General features: G+C 27.7%; 1 protein-coding gene across 1 annotated transcript; it reads left to right on the top strand.

Moving 5' to 3' along the window:
• The first annotated feature begins 15,148 nt into the window (after positions 1 to 15,148).
• On the top strand, positions 15,149 to 20,523 carry LOC125870724 (vacuolar cation/proton exchanger 3-like). Its single transcript, XM_049551223.1, has 11 exons — positions 15,149 to 15,517; positions 16,195 to 16,262; positions 16,384 to 16,412; positions 16,866 to 17,062; positions 17,538 to 17,756; positions 18,837 to 18,965; positions 19,066 to 19,182; positions 19,300 to 19,353; positions 19,681 to 19,797; positions 19,911 to 20,001; positions 20,188 to 20,523. The coding sequence occupies exons 1-11, from the start codon at positions 15,224 to 15,226 to the stop codon at positions 20,241 to 20,243; spliced, it is 1,371 nt and encodes a 456-aa protein (XP_049407180.1). The 5' UTR covers positions 15,149 to 15,223; the 3' UTR covers positions 20,244 to 20,523.
• Positions 20,524 to 21,046: the final 523 nt, after the last annotated feature.

The following is a 21,046-nucleotide window of genomic DNA, read 5'->3' as shown; positions in this document are numbered from 1 at the left end:
ATTGTCAAACACTTCCTAACTTATTTTAAGTCATAAAGGTTAAAATAAGTTAAAAATGACTTAAAATAAGTTAACAATCAAAAGTAGGTCACCTCCTGCTTTTTTTTTTTATACTTAGAAGTCATTTATGTTTAACTTTTTATTTTTAATTAAAAAACTACTTTTTTAAGTCAATCCAAACGGGGTCTCACTCTTTTGACTTATGAAGTTGGTCTGGAACTTCCTTCTGACTATACAACTGTTTCATTGCATAACTTGTTAACAAAATTTGTATAATGCAAGCATATCCCAATGAGTTTGAATACTTCCACCGTTTCGATTTATTTGTCATGTTTTAACTTGACATGTAATTTAAGAAAGTAAAGAAGATTTTAAAATCTTGAGGGCTTAAATTAAAGATATGTCAAATGTATCAAATATCTTTTAAATTTGTGGTATTAAATATGCTTTGTGGAAAGTTAAAACTAAAAAGTCGCCAAAAAAAAATATGACAAATAAATTGAAATGGAGAAGTAAGCAATACTTTTTTTTAGCTATAATTACGTGCGCCTCTCTCCTATTTTCCTCTCTCTCGCCTCTCTCATATCTTATACATATACAAATACAAATTATACATGTATATATACAATTATATGACAAATATGCAAATACAATTGTTCTCTCTCCACTCTTTGTCCTCTCTCGCTTGCATCTCTCCTCCCTCTCCCAATCTTGCTCGCCTCTTTCCTCCCTTTCCCAATCTCGCTTGCCAGATATACAAATATATATATACATACCAGTTACATATATACAATTATCTAACAGGTATACATATACAACTTGACAGATACAAATACAAATCATCTCTCTCCACTATCGCTAGATCTCTTTTCCCTCTAACATGTAGCTACAAATCGTAACTAGCAAACTATAGTTATGGAGCCTAATTAAGTTATTTTTAATGGCTATTTCCGAAATTTCCCAATTATATTTTAATTAGCATCCCAAAAATATGATTATTTGTCAAGATCACCCAAAAAAATGTCCCACTCTTTTAGGCCTAAAAAATTGGACTTTAGGAGTAAGAAATTCACCTTTCTTAACAAAATCTTACTCTTATATATTTGAAGTTGATTTCTTATATGTCATCTAAAGTACTGAGAAAACCCTTAATATTAATTTTGAATTTTTCTTTCTTGTATGATTATTTAAAAATTGAGAAAATTCTACTTAAATCACTTTTCATTTTTTCTTCTCTATAGGGTCATTCAATTATATAGAGTTTTATGCCTTAAAAATAATACATTCTCTCACTAGATTTTTTAATCGATATGTCATACCATATAAAAAAATTTAATCAGATATACAAATTCCTTAAATATAGTATTAAAAAAAATTTAAAATCCTTAATTAATGATAAATTAGCAATTCAAAATATTTTATCTCACCTTTGTTGTTTCCCTTCCCCAATTTCATTACCATCTGTATCTCTCACCCCCACCCGCCACGATCTTCAAACACCTCCACCATCTTCCTCTCTTTCTTAATCCTCTCAATACATGTTTGCATGTCCCAAATTCAAAATTAAATCTTGATAATTAGAAGTATACAAAGAGGTAAATTACTTTTTTTCATTATTATAATGTATCTTGGTTTACATCCCATTCATGTACCTAAAATAGAGTTCATATTGCTCTAAAGTCAATTTTATACATTTTTACAAATTAGATTTTACATAGTTTGTTTTTGTTGTTTCTCAACTATTTTAATGGATGACCATTCAATAAATCGGATAATTCTTGTTAAAGGTATATCTCAGTAACAGTTCTATACCAATTCAAACTCATTTTTTTGTTTGCTTTTCATTAACAATTTTGTTGTGTTTTTTTCATTGCAGGGTCTTCATCCGCCAACATTCAAGTTGAAAATAGATCTAAGTTTAGGAACTACCTAATCAGAATGGAAGAATTACACCAAGCTTTAATTAACAGAACAAATACACACTTAAACCCTTTAAAACTGTTGGATACACGTATCTCACCTTTAATTCAAATTACAACTCATGTATCTCGACTTTTAAAATTGTTGGATACACATATCTCACATTTAATGATACATGTATATCGCTTTTATTACCAAAGATGTAACTAATGAAGAAGATGAAGTTTAGAGTTACCAAATTACTGTAGTTTATGATTTCGTTATTTTAGAAAAAACTTGTTAGAGTTGATACGCAAGGATCCTGTAAATCAGTTTGGGTTGTTAATTAGTCATCAATTAATCATTTAATTAAGGAAATAAGTTACACCCCCTTTAATTCAAATTAATAACCAGTTTATCGCAACTTTTAAAACTGTTGGATACACGTAGCTCTCCTTTAATGATACATGTATCTCGCCTTTACTACCAAAGAAGGAATTGATGAAGAAGATGAAGTTTAGAATTACAAAATTACTTTGGTTTATGATTTCGCTATTTTAGGAAAACTTGTTAGAGTTGATACACAAGGATACTGTTAATCAGTTTGGGTTGTTAATTAGTCATCAATTAATCCTTTAATTAAGGAAATAAGTTACAACCCTTTAATTCAAATTAATAACTCATGTATCTTGACTTTTAAAACTAGTGGATACATGTATCTCCCCTTTAATGATACATGTATCTCGCAGCCAAAATATGGTATATAAATTAATATTATAAACTATCATAAATCCTAGTAATTAGGACCTAAAGTGGTGAGATTTATGTAGTTTGCCCCTTAATTAATTGTTCCAAGTTTATGTTAGGGAGATAATCTCCTCATAAACAAAACTTTTTAATGACTACATTATGAATGCTTTTGTGTTTTTGATATGAGAAGAGAGGTTTTCAATTTATAGAGTTTCAAACTTTTCCTCGGAAAGAATAATCCAATATAGAATAGAATTATATTTTCCTTTCAGAAAAAAAGTAATTTTTTCTTATGTTAATCCTTTCACTTTCCTTAAAGAGAAAATTAAAATTAAAATATGATAAGAAAATCAAACAAATCTCCTCTTTTGGTTGGATTTCTTGACAAAACTTGCTATGCCTTCTTCATATGCACGATAGTCTTTGTTCTTCACATAATCTTTATCACTATTGCTTATCATGGTTAAAAAAAGGTTTAACATATATGGTTAAAAATGGTTTTAAAAATATTTTATTTTTATTTTAAAAATGTAGCAACATGAATGTTGAAAATATAGTTTAAAACTTCTTGTCCACATGTAGTTGGACAAAAATCTTTATTATCATTAAATTTGTTGAAAATTGATTTGAAACCGCTTGAATCTGTCTTAAACATCATTGAACAGTAGGATCATCAAACCATGGGATCATAGAATCATTGGATCATTGAACAATGTGCTCTGCTACCACATGTTGGGTTCGAAAGAATCATGGCATCATGCGGAAGCTTATAATTGCAAATCATGTTGGTGATAAATCACATGATAAATAAAAGTATACTAAAAAAATATTATTAATATGGTTTGACCTATAAAACTAATATTGAAAAAGCATAAACATGTTGGGAGAAATCTCTCCTAAACAAAACTCTTTTACAACTACATTGTAGATGCTCTTGTGTTTTTTATATGAAAAAATGAGTCTTCAATTTATAGAGTTCCAAACTTTTCCTCTAAGGAAAAAATAACCAAATATGAAAGAGTATTACATTTTCCTTTCAGAATAAAAATAATTATGGTAATGCTTTAATTTTCATTCAAGAGAAAAGTAAAATTCGAATCCATGCAAAATCCTAAAAACTAAAGGATAATATTCATCCGTAATAGGTATTTATACAAAACAAAGCTAATTTACTTCTTTTTACTCATTGGTGATGACACTTAGAGACTATTGACAAATGTATTAGTATATATTTTGATAACATATAGATGTATTTATGAACGGATACATTAGAAATATTGTCTAATTTTCTTTAAATTATATCCGATATGGAACACACTAGATATTTGATATCGATACACTAATAAAAGTGATATCAGGTACACTGGATGAAATTGATATGACATATGCGGATGAACGTGATTTTGATATATTATACATAAAATTGATACTAGATAGATAGATACATGAAATTGTCAAACTCAGATTCATTGTGAAATATAGAGTTAGAGAAGAAGAGGGACAAGAGAGAGAGGAAGAAGAGAGGTGAGTGAGAGAGTCAATATATCTCAGGCACAAATTACGCCTAATTTAACTCGCATATTTTTGAAATACATATATTTATTCCTCTAGATAAAGAAATCAAATTTTTGTTCCAGCGTATAATTAACCCCAATAATAATTGTTTCCTCTAAAAATTAAGGTGGTAATTACATCACTCAACCATAATTAATTAATAGATGAGTGATAAACAAATAAACATATATATTTAATTTTAATAAAAAAATCAGAATATGAGTAAAGATTTTCTGATAACAAATATATTTACCGTACTTTATTATCGCTAAAAATTATATTTATCATGCATCTCAACAATTTTTCAAAAACCAAAAGGACAAGTACCACATCTTTCTCTTTTTCCTCATTTATTTGGTATTTTGTTAGGATTTCTTTTGGGGTTTTGTGGGGAGAAATTTCCTGGAAATTACATTACAACAGATGTGTAGTCCCTACAAATTACTTGACATAGACATTCTGCATGCACTTGTCTGGATTTGAACTTTATAACCGCAAATTTTCGTACTTATCTTAGCATTAGAAAACAAAGCAGAATATATTATGTATACGAATGATTGTTACGTATTATTTCAAACTTTCATAATATATCGTATTATATTATATATATTGAGCTATATTACATCATAATATTTTAATGATCATATAACATTATTTAATAGATTGTACCATTCTATGTCGTTACATAATGTCACATCAACAATTTAAGTGACAAGCCTACAAGAAAAATAGCACACAAGGTAGAGCTACCGTAAAATATAGGGTAAAGAATAAAATAGATCGAATTATTAAATAATAAATATAATAAACAAAAAATGACAAGAAAATTAACAACGCTATTACGCCAAATCAATTGTTATATATAATGGGACTTTTCGTCGTTATCTAATAATGGACTTAAACAATATGATACAATAAAATTTAAGTAATAACAATCAAAACAACATGATATTTAAACGAACAATACAAGGGTAACAACCATCCAAACAAAGGTGTTATAATCTCTTAAACTTGTCGCTAAATTTTACTTGATACTCAAATTACAATTTGTTCTAATTAAGCCTTATTTACAACAAGTTTGAGATTTTATGACCTATAGAGGTTAATGTGTATAATTGAAGGAGATTATACATATATTTCAAATGATTAAGTATTTAATTGGAACATGTTATAGTTCAAATGTGTAAGTAAAATTTATTGATAAATTTAGAAGGCTATCAAATATCAAAGTACTCCACCTAGAAACAAATACTCCATTGTTTCAATTTCGTCATCTTACTTTCCCTTTTAGTCTGTTTCACAAGAACATTTTTTTTTCTTTTTGGACAACGCTTTAATTAAAAAAAAATCACATATTATACTTAAGATCACAAAATTAAAGAATATTTTAATACATTCAACATCTATTTAGTTATTACCTTTATAAATTTTATATCAATTAGTTAAAATCAAATAAGTAAATTGAAATAAAGGAAATGTATTGCATGTGTGTGTGGGGGTGGGGGATATATCATCCATTGTCTTTTATCAATCATTAAAAACTTATCCTCCAAATATCCTAGGCCTTCAAATATAAAACTAGGAATAATATATAATTATAGCATCTTAATGAATGTCTCCAAGAGTCCAACTTATCTTTATATGTATATATATATATATATATAAACTTGTCTATGGCTGTGAAATGAACACACTCTATTTGGCTGTGAAATGATTGATTGTGGATTAACTTGTCTTTACCCTTCCAAGACAATAAACGAAACTTCCTAAGAACTAAAGCTTGGGTAGGGGAAGGCATGGAGATGGTGGAATATTGATTTAAGTTATATATTTTATAGTGTCGTTTGGTATATGGGAGGAGCCACTTTAAGTGAAGGATGGTTTAATGCACGTTATGCGCCAATATTATGTGGTGTACAGAAGTATATTATGAGTGTTATATTTACTTTTGTATACTCATAATACAATTGAAAAGAAAATTTATATAATTTTTGTCAATTTCTGGCTCCACTACTGATCTGATAGAGTGTATAAATTAGTGTTGAATATGATTTATTAATTAAGTAATGTTGACATTACTAATGTTGTTATATTAGTTATGCTGAGATTATTTTTTATCCAATGTTTGATTTGGTGTATTAAAAATAACATGCATTGCATAATGTAAGTATTAGTAGTAAACAAGCTAATGCATGTATTATTTTTTCACACAAAATATCCTCCACAAATACAGTGGAAAAGATGTGGATTTTTTTCAAGGGACAATTGTGTCTTTAACCATGTTAATGCATGCATTAAACACCCTTACATGATAATATCATGATTTTCTAGCTATGTATTAATAATACATACATAGCATTACTATCGCGAAGAGAATCAAGTGACATATATTCTAGCTAAGGAGGGCACTAAGTTAAAAATATCTAACTCTAGGTTTTGACATGGGCAATTCCCCTTACAGAAAGGTTTTTAAAAACGGACAAGGCTGGAACTCTTTTTCCTAGCCACTCTCTTATATAATATACTACTATTCCTTTAATTTGTACCATATTAATATACTGATTCGATCCACCTATTATATTGAATCTTTGATGGAAAAAATTAATGTTAATTAATTGTATAGGACGACATTGTAACGCAAAAGGCACTACAACATTATAATACATATACAATTTGTTAATGTTAGTTCTAATTTCTTTTATATTTGAATAGAAAGTGAAGGTAAAAACTATGTGTTACTTGAATATTTCAAAAAATTATATCGTACTCGTGTTGAATTCTCAAAACGTACATAACTAATGAAAGATATCTGAAGTGGACACATAATTATTTTTAAAAAGTCTAAATAACATAAACAAATATATATATATATATATATATATATATATATATATTAAAACCTAGAGTTTTAAGAAGTTGGAAGTTTAGAATATTTATGGAATGAAGTAGACAATTAGAGAGACCTACCAAAGGGTACCTGGAAAATAAAATATTGAAAACATCTGGTGCTCCATGTAATTTGATTCTGAATTTCTGATATGTAATGTAATTATTAGCAAAAGCTGTCAATCTCTGTCTGTGTTTTGTGTATATATATATGCATGGGAACATATAGACATTAAAGTACTTGAGCTAAAAATAGGTTGGAAATAACAATTTTAGGGTGTGTTTGGTAAGAAGAAAAATATTTTTCATGATAATTTTTTTTTAGAAAATATGGGATATTGTGCTTGATATCTAATTAAAAAAATTGTCCCAAAAATATTTATATATAAATTAGTAATGGAAGTATTTTGGGAGTGACAGTTGCAGAATCAGGAATTTAAAGAAGGGTGAGCAAAATTTTCTTTTCAATTATATTAAAGGAATGTAGAATCAAATATGTTATAATTAATATTTAACATTTGTACACTACATATTTTTTCAATGAAGAATGTACACCGGACCACCACCTTTTGCCTAAGGTGGCTCCATTCATGCTTGGGAATGAGGGTTAGGAATGTAGAGGTGGTTGGGATGAGGGTGCATGAGGATGGAGCATATTGAAGCTAAGGTTGAGAGGAGGTAATTAATATAAAATGTCACTTATAAATATATTACTTTCTTCGTTTTAAAAAGAATGACATTTTTTTTTAGTTTGTTTTATTAATATTGGGAATGACTTCTTCCCTTTTTGGTAACACTTCAATTTTAATTTTTCACGTGGCATGTTTAATGCCACAAAATGAATGGACATTTTGATATATACTTCAACAGAACTTAATTTAGGACCACGATATTGAAAAGTCTTCTTTATCTTTGTAAACTCCGTGTCAAATACAAGCTAAATTATTCTTCTTTTAAAAGAAGGAAGTATAATAAGATCGTCCAAATAAATAGTGTTTGGTACCTAATTAGAAATTTTTGCCCCAAAAAAATTAATTGTATATAATTTAGACAAACACTAAGGATACTTGACGATGTAGATTAGGGGTGAGGTATATTGGAGCTAAGATGGGGAAGAGACAATCATTAATAATATAAAATGTCACTTGTGGATATTTCATAAATAATAATAAGGAAATGGCTTAAATATGTGATAGAGTTTTTGAAAAAAGACTTACTTAATTTAGAGAAAAGACTCAAATATGTCATCGAACTTTGAGAAAAGACTCATTTATGCCATCCGTTTTAAATTTGGCTCATCTTTGTCATTTTCGTTTGAGAAAAGACTCATATCCATGTTATTATTTGTCAGCATAAATGGTATAGATGAGTCAAACTTTAAACTAATGGCATAGATGAGCCTTTCTCAAAGTATGATGACATATTTGAGCATTTTTCTTTTTGAAAAAATGTTTTAATTAATAATGTGGCTGAATTATGATTGACCACGTGTAAAAAATGGTTTTGCAAAAGCAAAACTTTTTTCAGTTAACAAATCATCGCATGGATGAGCCTTTTCTCAAACAGAAATAGTATAGAGATGAGCCAAACTTTAAAAGGATGACATAGATGAGTCTTTTCTCAAAGTAATTTGATGACATATTCTCAAAGTTTTGTCATATTTGATTTTTTTTTACTAGTTTAATTTTGATGACTTGGACCTATAATAAAAGGCAACATGGAACAAACGGTTTTACAAAACCATCGAATCTGACTGTTAAAAAATAATGACATAAATAAACATTTTAGGTAACGACAATGACATTATTGAGACCAACTATTAATAAATGACGTAAATAAGTTATTTCTCAAAGTTCGATGACTTTTAAAGAAGATATATTATAATAAGATCACCCTAAAAATATTTGCAAAAATTATCTGTTAGACACCCTGAAAATATAAAAATAATAATTCAAAAAAACTTATTTCTCTATCACAAATTTGGAATGCTAATAAACTTTCAAACAAGGTGCCAATGTGTGAAAGCTCTTCTTGAAAACACCTCCCCCACCTAAAAATTATGGGCGGAACTAGCGTTTCGTTTATGAATTAGGTCGTATTTAATAGTTTTGATTTAATTTTTTTTATTCATATTTTAAAAAAATATATAATTATTAATTTAATATTCAATACTTAAAGAATTAAATTTAGAATCTATATACTTTAAATTTATTAATTTAAAATATTCATTTTTTATTTTAAATTTTTGACGTTCGAAGATCTCTATCTTTTTGTAAAACAAAAACGTAATACAAGGTAATTAAAACTCTTACATGATGTAATACAAACAATTCAATACGAGAGAAACAAAAGAAGGAAAAAAAAAACAAATAATCCAATAGAGTTTTTCGAAAAGCAAGATGACATTTCAATCACAAAATTTAAAATTAAAATAATGATGGGCATAGAAAAATTAATTATTAGAAAATAATCAAACCAGCATATGAAAGAATTAAGACATGGAGGCCATTATAAACAAATAAAGTGGTTCATATAGGCAATGATTGAGCTTTTAGTCGAAGCAAAATCTTAAAAATTCCATAAGTTTATGATGTTCATAAATACATCAAGTTATGTTCTCTTATGTTCGAAAAATACGCTATTAACGACCTCGAATTACGAAAAAGAATTGAGAGAAAAGAATCAAAGGAACAAACAAATTTGTACTTATATTGTTTTATCAATAAAACTATGATTTTTTAAATTTTATGATGGTTAATATTTAATATTTATGGTAATCAACCTAGATATAAAAAAATAAATAGAAAATAATCAGATCAACACATGAATATAAAAGTACTATATCTAATGATTAAGCCTTTAGTCCAAATGGTTACGCAATTGCTCAACAAATAACAATAATTAGTAGTAAATTTGTGATGAGATGAATAAAAATTTTCTGCCCTTAATTAAAGTTCTGAATTCATATCTTATAGAATAAAATAATCTTGTTAAAAAAAATTTCTTTAAATAAGCTTTATGTTATGTAATATGAATATAAATTAATTAAAATTTTAATATAAATATCGACCAAATAAATTAAAAAATAATCCTCTATTCTCTAATAATTAGAGCAGAAATTTCAAGGAAGTTTCACAGGAAAGTACAAAAGCCGTACTACATCTTTATTACGGCTCTGTTCCACAAGTTGCTGTCGAGAAAGATACTAATAAAAAAAAATAGTGAATTATCAAATGAGGTGGGAAAAAAATCTATTTTTTTTTTTTAGAATGGTCAATTTTTTTTAATTTATTGATTCAAACTCAAAATCTTTAATTAAAGGTTAAAATCCTAACATGATTGGAATTTGGAGCTATATAGAGCCAAAAGGGTATAATTATAGGGAAAATTGNCCTCTATTCTCTAATAATTAGAGCAGAAATTTCAAGGAAGTTTCACAGGAAAGTACAAAAGCCGTACTACATCTTTATTACGGCTCTGTTCCACAAGTTGCTGTCGAGAAAGATACTAATAATAAAAAATAGTGAATTATCAAATGAGGTGGAAAAAAAATCTAGTTTTTTTTTTTAGAATGGTCAATTTTTTTTAATTTATTGATTTAAACTCAAAATCTTTAATTAAAGGTTAAAATCCCTAACATGATTGGAATTTGGAGCTATATAGAGCCAAAAGGGTATAATTATATCCCTCTTTGCAAAAAATTATACCGTAAAATTAATATAACAAAAATACTTTGTTTTAGTAATATATATATATATATATAAATTGTCGAATTTGACATAAGAGAATAATCTAACGTGGTGTGAATATAAAATCATAAATTAAGATAGATTATAGGTTCATACAAATCTCATGAATTATGATAACGTAATAAGTATTATTTTGATTTCAGAAAAAATTTCGACTCCATCACTAAGCTGTTATGATCCATTACATCACGTCTAGATAAAAATGACGATACGCCATAAGAAACAACATATTTTCTCTGCAAGTTAAGGTACATATGACCTCATACTAATGTTGTGTTCTCAGAATAATGAGCTTTGCTTTTCTCTATTTTTGGTGAAATAGAGAAAAAATTGTAAATAAAATTTATTATTTAATTTGATCACTTAAAATATTTTTCGATCAATTTTCTTTTTATTTAATATTAGTAAATATTGAAAATTTAGTTTCAAACTTTCAATGACAAAGACTGAAAGACAGACAAGAACTCCTTTTTAAAGGCGTGGGTATTATTTTATTTTATTTTTGCATGTAAATAGATTTAGCGTATATATATATTCGCTAGAATTTGTATTCTCTCTCTTTTTTCTCATATTTTTTCGTCTTCTTTCTATGTGTGGTCGAAATTGAATATAGTTACTTATTTGTGGTTGATTTAGTTGTTAAAACTTGAAAACTATATTATTTTTGTCACATGAGCCTGTTTGGATTGACTTAAAAAAGTAGTTTTTTTAAAAGAGTAATTTTTAAGTCAAAAAAAAAAAAGTCAAATGACTTTTAAGTCAAAAAATAAAAAATAGGGGCAACCTACTTTTGATTTTTTTGACTTATTTTAAGTCATTTTTTTACCTTGTCAAACACTTCATAGCTTATTTTAAGTCATTTTTTAAAACTTATTTTAAATTAATTTTTATATTTGTCAAACACTATCAGAAGTTAAAAACTGACTTAAAATAGATTTGACCAACTATTAAGTCAATCCAAACACCCTCTAAGTTTAGCATATTATATATTCGCTAGAATGGTACTTTTTCTCTTTTTTTTTTCTCACGTTTTTTTTCCGTCTTTTTAATATATGTGGTAGAAATTTGATACTTATTTGTGGTTGATTTAGTTGTTAAAATTATTTTTTTGAAAACTACTTCATTGGTAGAGCTCGATTACTAAAGAAGACCAAAAAAATAAAGGGGGNGGGCTGTATTGATTGTTGATGACTTTTGTTTGAATCTTACCATTAAAAATTATTGTGATTGACGTTGGAATATTATATGTTATCTGTCCCAATTTATGTGATACTTTTTATTTTTTGAGAGAAACACACTAAGTTTGACTGACAAATTGCACATGGAATCTTCAATTTGTTTCGAAATGAAATATATGTAAGTATTTGTAAACTACATAAAAAGTACTATAAATCACAATAATTGATAATTCAAAATGTTTAAACAATCTATGAAAAACTTACGGTAAAAAATAGACTTGTTTGAATCTCGAAATCTAGAAAATGCCACATAAAATGGGACGAAAGAAGTATTCATTTGAAGTTGATTTAAATGAATTTTCATCTATTTCAAAGGAAAAATGCATTGAAAAAATTAATAATGGACTTGTAAAAAAATTGTTGTACAATTACGATACAATTTGTACTAAAGCCTTGGTGTTCCACCAAGATTCGTGGTAAACCCATTCATTTCTCACAAATTACCAATTTTCTTAAGTAACGATTACAGATGGACATGGTATGATATGGTATGGTAGATAATATACATCAAATATCAATTGAAATCAAAATTTTTAATATCGTGATTTGAATATTATGATAGTTGGTATAGTATTTGGTATGCATTTCCAAAAAGTATGAAATTCGGTATGATGTTTGATAGTTATAAAAAATATATTGAAACACTAAATATCGTACCAAAAAATAGTTATATATATATATATAAAAAAAAAAAAATAGTAGAAAATATATAAAATAGTAACTAACTATTTAGGTGTTGAAATTTTGACTTATGTTCTTTTTGGTCTTTATTTTGAATTCCTTTTGCATGTATAAGCTATATTAGTCAAACAGCTCACTCCTACAGCATGAAATATTTGTATGAAATATATTAAAGTTTGGTCAACTTTAACTTTAATATATTTCATATTTGCGGAATAATCAAACAGCTCACTCCCACAGCACCTAGTGCACTAGGACCTAGAACAAAACCTGCAAACAAAATACAATAAGTATAGAGTGAATACAAAAAATATATGTCCTCAATAATATCGTCGATACAAAGTGAATGATGAGAACTGCATAAGTTCTCTTTTATCTCACTTATATGATATCCCTATTATATTCATTAATCAAACATTTACCAACACAAATATTTTATAAAAGTCAAGAAAGTCTTAACATACGTCCTTGGACACCATATTGATATAAAAAGTGTTTGGTCTAAAAAGTAATAAACCTTTTTATTCATTAAATGTGGTGTATGTAAACTATCTTTTAGATCAATGACATGGTGATAAATAGGTTTGATTATCACCTACTTTTGTAGTCTTGTATATGGATTTTTCTTTACCATAAAGTAAAAGTTTGTTTGAATTAATGAAACAATTATTCTTTACCTTTGTATGATAATGGAAGCTAAGTTATGTCATGAGACTGGTTGACTTGGACTTGAAATTGAAAAATGTGATTTATAAAATGTCAAGAAATTAAACACATTTTCACTTGTTAAATTATTTTCTTGACCTCATAAAAAGTTCAACCTACAGTATTTATTCTCATTCAAACACTATTCCTAACTTCAAAAATTATTTTCTCTACTCTAAAATTTCAAGACATATCAGTGAACTAAGTTCTAGCATGGGCCCAAAGAAAGGACGAACCTTACATAATATCTATTGTACACAATTTTATATTCCTTACATTTTTATGATACATTATTTTTAAAATTTGAATATGTGACCTCCTATATTTTATGTTGCGATTGTGAGAAAAATCCCCTATTCTATTAAAAATAGTATATTATTTTTATTTCAGGGTCTCAAAATGTTATTTTCATTTTGGGTAAACATTTACTCATACGAAGTGCTTACGCACTAAATTAATAATGTATGCCATATGTTGAAATATACCGAGTTATTACTTAATCATAATTAATTAATGTATATTTTTATTTTATTAAATTAATTAAAAGACAAGTGTCAAAAACACATCTAAACTATCCTTTTTTTTTAGTTTCATACCTAAACTATTGAGGGTGCGAATTTTATACCTAAACTATCATTTATTAGTTTGAGAAACATAACTCTCTCTTTTATAACACTCTCACCATGGTGAATGTAATACACTCTCTCTTTTATTTAAAAAAATTGTCACATCACACTCCACGTGGACAAAACATTCCACCGTAACAAAAATTCAATAAATTATTAGTATTAGTTAAAATTAAGGATTAAAAGATTATTATCCCAAAAAAATAATAGTTTGGGTGTTGCAAAATGACAGCAAAGAAAAATTTGGAGGGAATAGGGAGAAAAGAGAGAAACAATCGGACTTGGAGGGAATAAAGATAAAAGGGGAGAAATAATAAGACTATTTTTAATTGATATAATAATATATTTATTATCTAAACCATGGTTAGGAATATATTTTAATTAATTAAATCTAAACCATTAAATTTAACCTATGCTATTTGTCATTAATCAAGGCTAGAACTTGAAAAAAATGAAGACAAGGAAAATGAAGAGGAGTCGGATCCTGACAAGTGTCACACTAAACTCTAAAGCGACGTAGACAATTAAAAGATTTAAACTTACTCTAAACTATCAAATTAATTTATACATATATCATGTACAACAACATGAATCATGCCCCTAAATAATTCAAAAGGCTCAAATATATCCCAATATTTAAAAAAGTTTCATAAATGGTAATATAACTATAATGTTTTTCCCATCTTGTTAAATTGGGCACATACTCTAACGTAACTTACACCTCCAAAAGCTAGCTCACAGGGATGAAGATTGTCCGAGCCTTATAAGGAATCAGACCATCTCATCAACCACCAATGTGAGACTTTTGTCATTCTTTAACATGCACATAAGGTAAAAGTGTAGGTAACTAATCAAATGAGCTACGAAGATTCCCCTGTTAGAAATTAAAGTGCTATACTGTCTAATATAAAACTTTCCGATCTGAATTCAAACTTAGTCGAGCCTCAATATTATAAAATATCAAATACTTACCTATGAGAAACAAAATATGAAACTTCTTGGAAATTTCTTGCATGTGACAAATTAACCTATATATATCCTATGCCAACCCCATACTCATACAAGATGAGAGTTCTCACAATATAAAACCAAAATACACAAAATAAGTTATTTTCCAAAAATACAAAACAAAACAATGGCTTCATCATCACCAGCAGCAGAAACATGGCTCTTAGAAAATGGACATATTAAGCCATTAAGCAAAGAGATGCGCCATGGCCATGGTCGTAGCCATGGACGAACGGCTCACAACGTATCGTCTTCGTCTCTTAGGAAAAAGTCTGATCTTACCCTTGTACGGAAAGTACCTTGTGCCATTGTTAGAGATGTTCTTGCTAATGTTCAAGAGGTCATTTTGGGAACTAAGCTTTTTGTGCTCTTCATTGCCATACCTATTGCCATTGTTGCTCATTACAAAAACTTTGGAAGAGTAAGTTCTCTTTTATATTCAATTGTGTGATTATTTCGATAGTCACACAATTTAATATGGTGTCAGAGTGGATAAGAGGTTGTTTTGAATAAAATTACATATATTCCAAATAAAACGAAATGTATTTTCACGTGTTTATGCCATTTTAAAACGAATCAATTACACACGTGAGAGCAAATGATGGAGTCAGAATTTTTTCACTAAGTGAGTTCAAACTAATTAAAAAACATATACATATGAAGGAAGTTAAAGAAATTTAATGTCAACTCTATATCAGTTACATACATGAGGACAAATAATGGAGTCAGAATTTTATCAACATACAAATTAATTTTAATAGTATATAATATACGATGTACATTTTGAGTGATGGAAATTTGGATGAACACCTTTCACCGACTTATAAGCTTTGTGTATGCATTAGTTGAATACGTAATATAATTAAGTAATTAAAAGTGTTATTTTATTTAACAACATATGTTATTTCTCATGAGTTGGTTATGAAGTGAATGTAACATTAGCACAAAACATTTAAAAAACTGTTTTTTTTTTCTTTTTAAATAACTAAAAGATCCGTTGAAAGATATGAATCTGAGAATATCTTTTTTGTGATTTCTTGATTAATTTATTTTATAATACTGACATTCTTTTTTTAATTTTTTTCTATATTATATCAGTCATGGGTTTTTGGATTGAGTTTACTTGGACTTACTCCATTGGCTGAACGTGTCAGCTTCTTGACAGAGTAAGTTAAATTGTTTTTTTCTATGGTATAATTTGATTATTAAAATTGTTTACGAGTCGATTTGAATTGATTATTACTAAAATCACCTATTATTAATTTTTTTGATCGTTTTGAATTGCAGACAAATAGCTTTCTTTACTGGTCCAACAGGTACTTTCCCATTTGTTTATTTTTTAATCTTTATTGGCTTTTTTTAATCCACAAAACAAAAAAAAAGTTATCCTTTCTGTATATAATAACATGATAGTGAAGGACCACAACTAACGTTATGAAATAAATTAATATCAGTAGAAAAATTAGGAATTCCATCAAAGATATTCAATATAATATTTTATAAATACATTAGAATTTTTCGACGAAGAGTAAATATTGGATAGACCACTCTCTGGTCTAGGTAGCTTCACCACTAAATTGAACAAATATAAAGTTGGAAATTCCTTTGTTTTTTTTTCTTCTTCTTTTAATACTACTTTTTATATCAATAAACAATATAACAACAACCTCTTGCTAGTTTAATTTAACTTGACACATAAAGAGGAAGAAAAAGATTATTTTTTTTCCTTAGTTCTAATTATTATTTGTTTAATTTGTTGTATTGATCAGTTGGAGGGCTTCTAAATGCAACATGTGGAAATGCCACAGAACTTATAATAGCAATATTTGCTCTAATCCAACATAAAGTGGATGTTGTCAAATATTCACTCTTGGGATCTATTCTTTCAAATCTTCTTTTGGTTCTTGGCACTTCATTATTTTGTGGTGGCATTGCAAATATATCCAAGGAACAAAAATATGATAGAGTAAGTAATTTTATTTTATTTTATTTTCACTTTATCATCATCTTGATTCCCCCAATCACTATAAAAAAATTGAAATTCGCTACGAACTTGTATCGCTAATTCATTGCTAATATGCTAGTAAATAATAATATTTTACTGTTTGGCTATAGAATATGTCCGTTCCACAACCTAGTATATAGGAAGTGGGCACACGTGTTATCTTGAAGTCACCCTATGTTTTGTGGTGTACTAGTATTTTAAAATTTTGAACCTATACTCATAATTATTATGGACCGCTACGTATCGTTATGAACTTGAACTATATCAGAACATAAATTTATAAGTCAAGTTTTATATTTAAAAATATAAATTGAAATCACAATTTTGAATACGAAATACTATTTTTTTTTAATTATAAGATTAGAATGTGAAATCATGATCTCAAATCAGACGTCGTATAGAAGTTGAATTGTTTTTGTTTTATTTGATTGAACAGAAACAAGCAGATGTGAACTCTCTACTTTTGCTGTTGGGATTATTATGTCATGTGTTGCCTTTGATGTTCCGTTATGCTGGAGTTGGAGAATCAGCAGCAATAACAGCACAAGCAACATTGAATCTATCAAGAGTCAGCTGCATTGTTATGCTACTTGCTTATTTTGGTTATCTTGTTTTCCAGTTGTGGACTCACAGACAACTTTTCGACGCACAAGCCGTAAGTAACTGCGTTTGATCATGTTTTATTGTGAAATTTGAAAAAAAAATAAAAGAATTCCGAAATGATTTTTTTAATAATTTAAAATTGAAGTTTTGTGTCTCTTGATGAATACAAATTAGAGTTGTTTTTTAGAGGAAGGGAGGGGATTATAATATGGAGAATCGAACTTTCACCAATAAAAAGAGAGTTCAAATAGACAACCAACTGAGCTACTAAGATTCTCCGAAAATATTTTATTGTTGTTTTTGAAATTCTTGAAAATTCTGAAATGCAATTTCAAGTTGAATTTTGAATTTTATGTCCAAATGTGTTTTTCGAGGTTTAACTATGGAAAAAAATGAAAAATTTCATGATCCAATGGAATAGACATATAGCGGTAGTCAAGCCAATGGCAGAGTTTGGTGGGGGTTCGTGAATATGGATGACCCCAATAGCTTTCTCGTAGACCCTATATTTGTATTAGAAAATTAAATAAATATATATATGTATATTAACTTGTGAACCTAATATAACTAAACTGGCTGACGGCTCAGTGGTAAGGAAGCGTCATAGAAACACTTTGTCACACTAGAGTTTTGTGGGTTCGAACACCACTATCATCAAAATTTACTCCTTTTTTTTCTTTGGGAAACATGCCTTGCAATATTTTACTCTTCTTTAGAACCCAAAGCAGATCTAGAATTTAAAGTTTATGTGTTTCTATAGCTACATCAAATAATATAAAATAATAATTGAGTTCACCATCAATAATAATATTTAATGAGTTATGTATTCTGCTCTAGATCCATTGTTGATGTTCCGAAATTTAAATTTGATGGGTTCAATTTCAGATTCTTACCATCATATATATCTATCACTTTTATTATTACAAAATCAAAATTCAATATTTCCTTGAATGTTAGTGATCTTTTAGATATAATAAGATTTATGTTAAAATACTAAATTTAGTTGAACCTATTATTTATATGCCTCTCTGATGGTTATCTTAATTTTGAAATCGTTTAATTCAATGATTACAAAAAAAACATTTATAATAATATCAAAGTATATAAGCTAAATTCTTTCGTCATTAATCAGGAAGATAACGAAGGCGATGATAACGAAGATGAAGAAGCAGTGCTTGGATTTTGGAGTGCATTTGCATGGTTGGTTGGAATGACTATTCTTATTGCTCTATTATCTGAATATGTTGTTGGTACCATTGAGGTCAGCTTTTTTTTTAAATGTTTTTAAAATTTAAATAAAATAGGAGGGATTTTTTTGAATTATAAAGTCTTGACAATTTTTTTTTATTTAAATTAAATAGGCAGCATCAGATTCTTGGGGAATTTCAGTGAGTTTCATCAGTGTTATTTTATTACCAATTGTTGGAAATGCTGCTGAGCATGCTGGGGCTATAATTTTTGCTTTCAAGAACAAGTTGGTATGTACAATGTCTAATAATTAAATCAGCAAATATAATAATAATTATTTTTATAATCATGCACTAATAATAATAAGAGAACTTATAAAAGGATTTTTTTTTTTTTGGATAATGCAGGACATTTCTTTGGGAGTTGCCTTAGGTTCAGCAACTCAAATTGCCATGTTTGTGGTAAGTATCTTACTCAAAGTTATTTCGAGTTTAATTTCTATACATTGATATGTAATAGAATTTTTACGATCATTTAGAAGATACTCAAATACCGAGTAAATAGAAAGTAGCTAGTTTGTAATTGGAACATGATAAATAAGACAAATAACCTGTTACAACATGTTAAAGTATATTGATAATAATTTACTTTTTTTTTACCACAATGTAATAAGTTTCTTCATTTCCATTTGTTTTAAATTAAGTGATTTTTCTAATCAATTTTTTTTATATTTTTCATTTTTTAAAACTGACTATGATAATCTTTTGTTTTTTTTTTTAATTATTTAGGTTCCATTATGTGTGATTGTTTCATGGATTATTGGTGTAAGAATGGATCTTGATTTTAGTCTTCTTGAGACAAGCTCCCTTGCTTTGGCAATAATTATCACAGCTTTCACTCTACAGGTAATTTGAGAATGCTTTACCCCTAAAATAGTATTCTTGACGTGAATACAAATTTCGTCATATCATACGTGAATACAGATTTAGTCAGTACTTACAATTAATTAATATTGCAGGATGGAACATCTCACTATATTAAAGGATTAGTCCTCCTGCTCTGTTACATTGTCATTGGTGCATGTTTTTTTGTATCCAACACACCACAAAGTAAGCTCTTCATCTAATTTTACTATACTTATGGCGCAATTTAACCTACTATTATTTAAATAATCTAGGAATAATAGAATTTTCGCAAAAACAAAATATATAGCTGACAATTTCATTATAGTTCAAGAGTAATAGAACCCCACGAAAAAAATGTATCACTAATTTAATTTTTGTCTTTTTGTATAGACCAACCAAATGGTGTCAATTTGGGCTCATCAAGTGAAGGAATCATGAGAGTTTGATGATCATCACAAACTAATCAAAAAATGGATGCATATTTTATTCTTTGATTGGGAATATTGGGTTTAATTGAATCATATCATAAGAGTTGAATGTACTATTTCAATTCTGTGTGTTACTAAATGGTATGATTGAATCATGATCATATAAGTCAATGATGTTTATATATGTGTTATTCTATAGTTGCTGAGGGTTTCTTGTAATAGCAACTGGTTGTAAGAGTTTTACTTTTATTTACGGTTTTTTCAAAAGAATAAATGAATATTTCCATTAATGTATGTATATAGTTGTGGTTCAACTCAATTTTTTTACCCTGATTTTCTTTTCTTACTTGAAGTTTATTTTTTCCTTAAAAGAAAGTCAAAGTATTACCATAAATGCTTTAACTTTTTCTAAAAGGAAAATATAATATTCTTCCATATTTGAGTTATTCTTTCCTCAGAAGAAAAATTTGGAACTCTATAAATTGAATACCCCTCTTCTCATATCTAGAACACAATAGAATCTACAATGTAGTCGTTTAAGAGTCTCGTTTATGGGGAGATTTTCTCCTAAACATAGTTATGTTTTTTTTAAATATTAGTTTTCAATATGTAGGTCGCTTGACCAAACCATATTTAATAATATGTCTTTAGTATATTTTTATTTGTCGTCTAATTTGTCAACCATATGATTTGCAATTGTAAGCTTTCGCATGCCGCCCTAATCACCTTCATAATCCAACAATATATATTGAGGGTTTATGTATTGATTTATTATATAATTGTACATGTGACCAAAACAATTCGAAAAAATGGCTTATATA

This window comes from Solanum stenotomum, chromosome 7 (assembly GCF_019186545.1).
Source record: "Solanum stenotomum isolate F172 chromosome 7, ASM1918654v1, whole genome shotgun sequence".
NCBI classification, from domain to species: Eukaryota; Viridiplantae; Streptophyta; class Magnoliopsida; order Solanales; family Solanaceae; genus Solanum; species Solanum stenotomum.
This window is presented reverse-complemented; position numbering and strand designations above follow the sequence as displayed.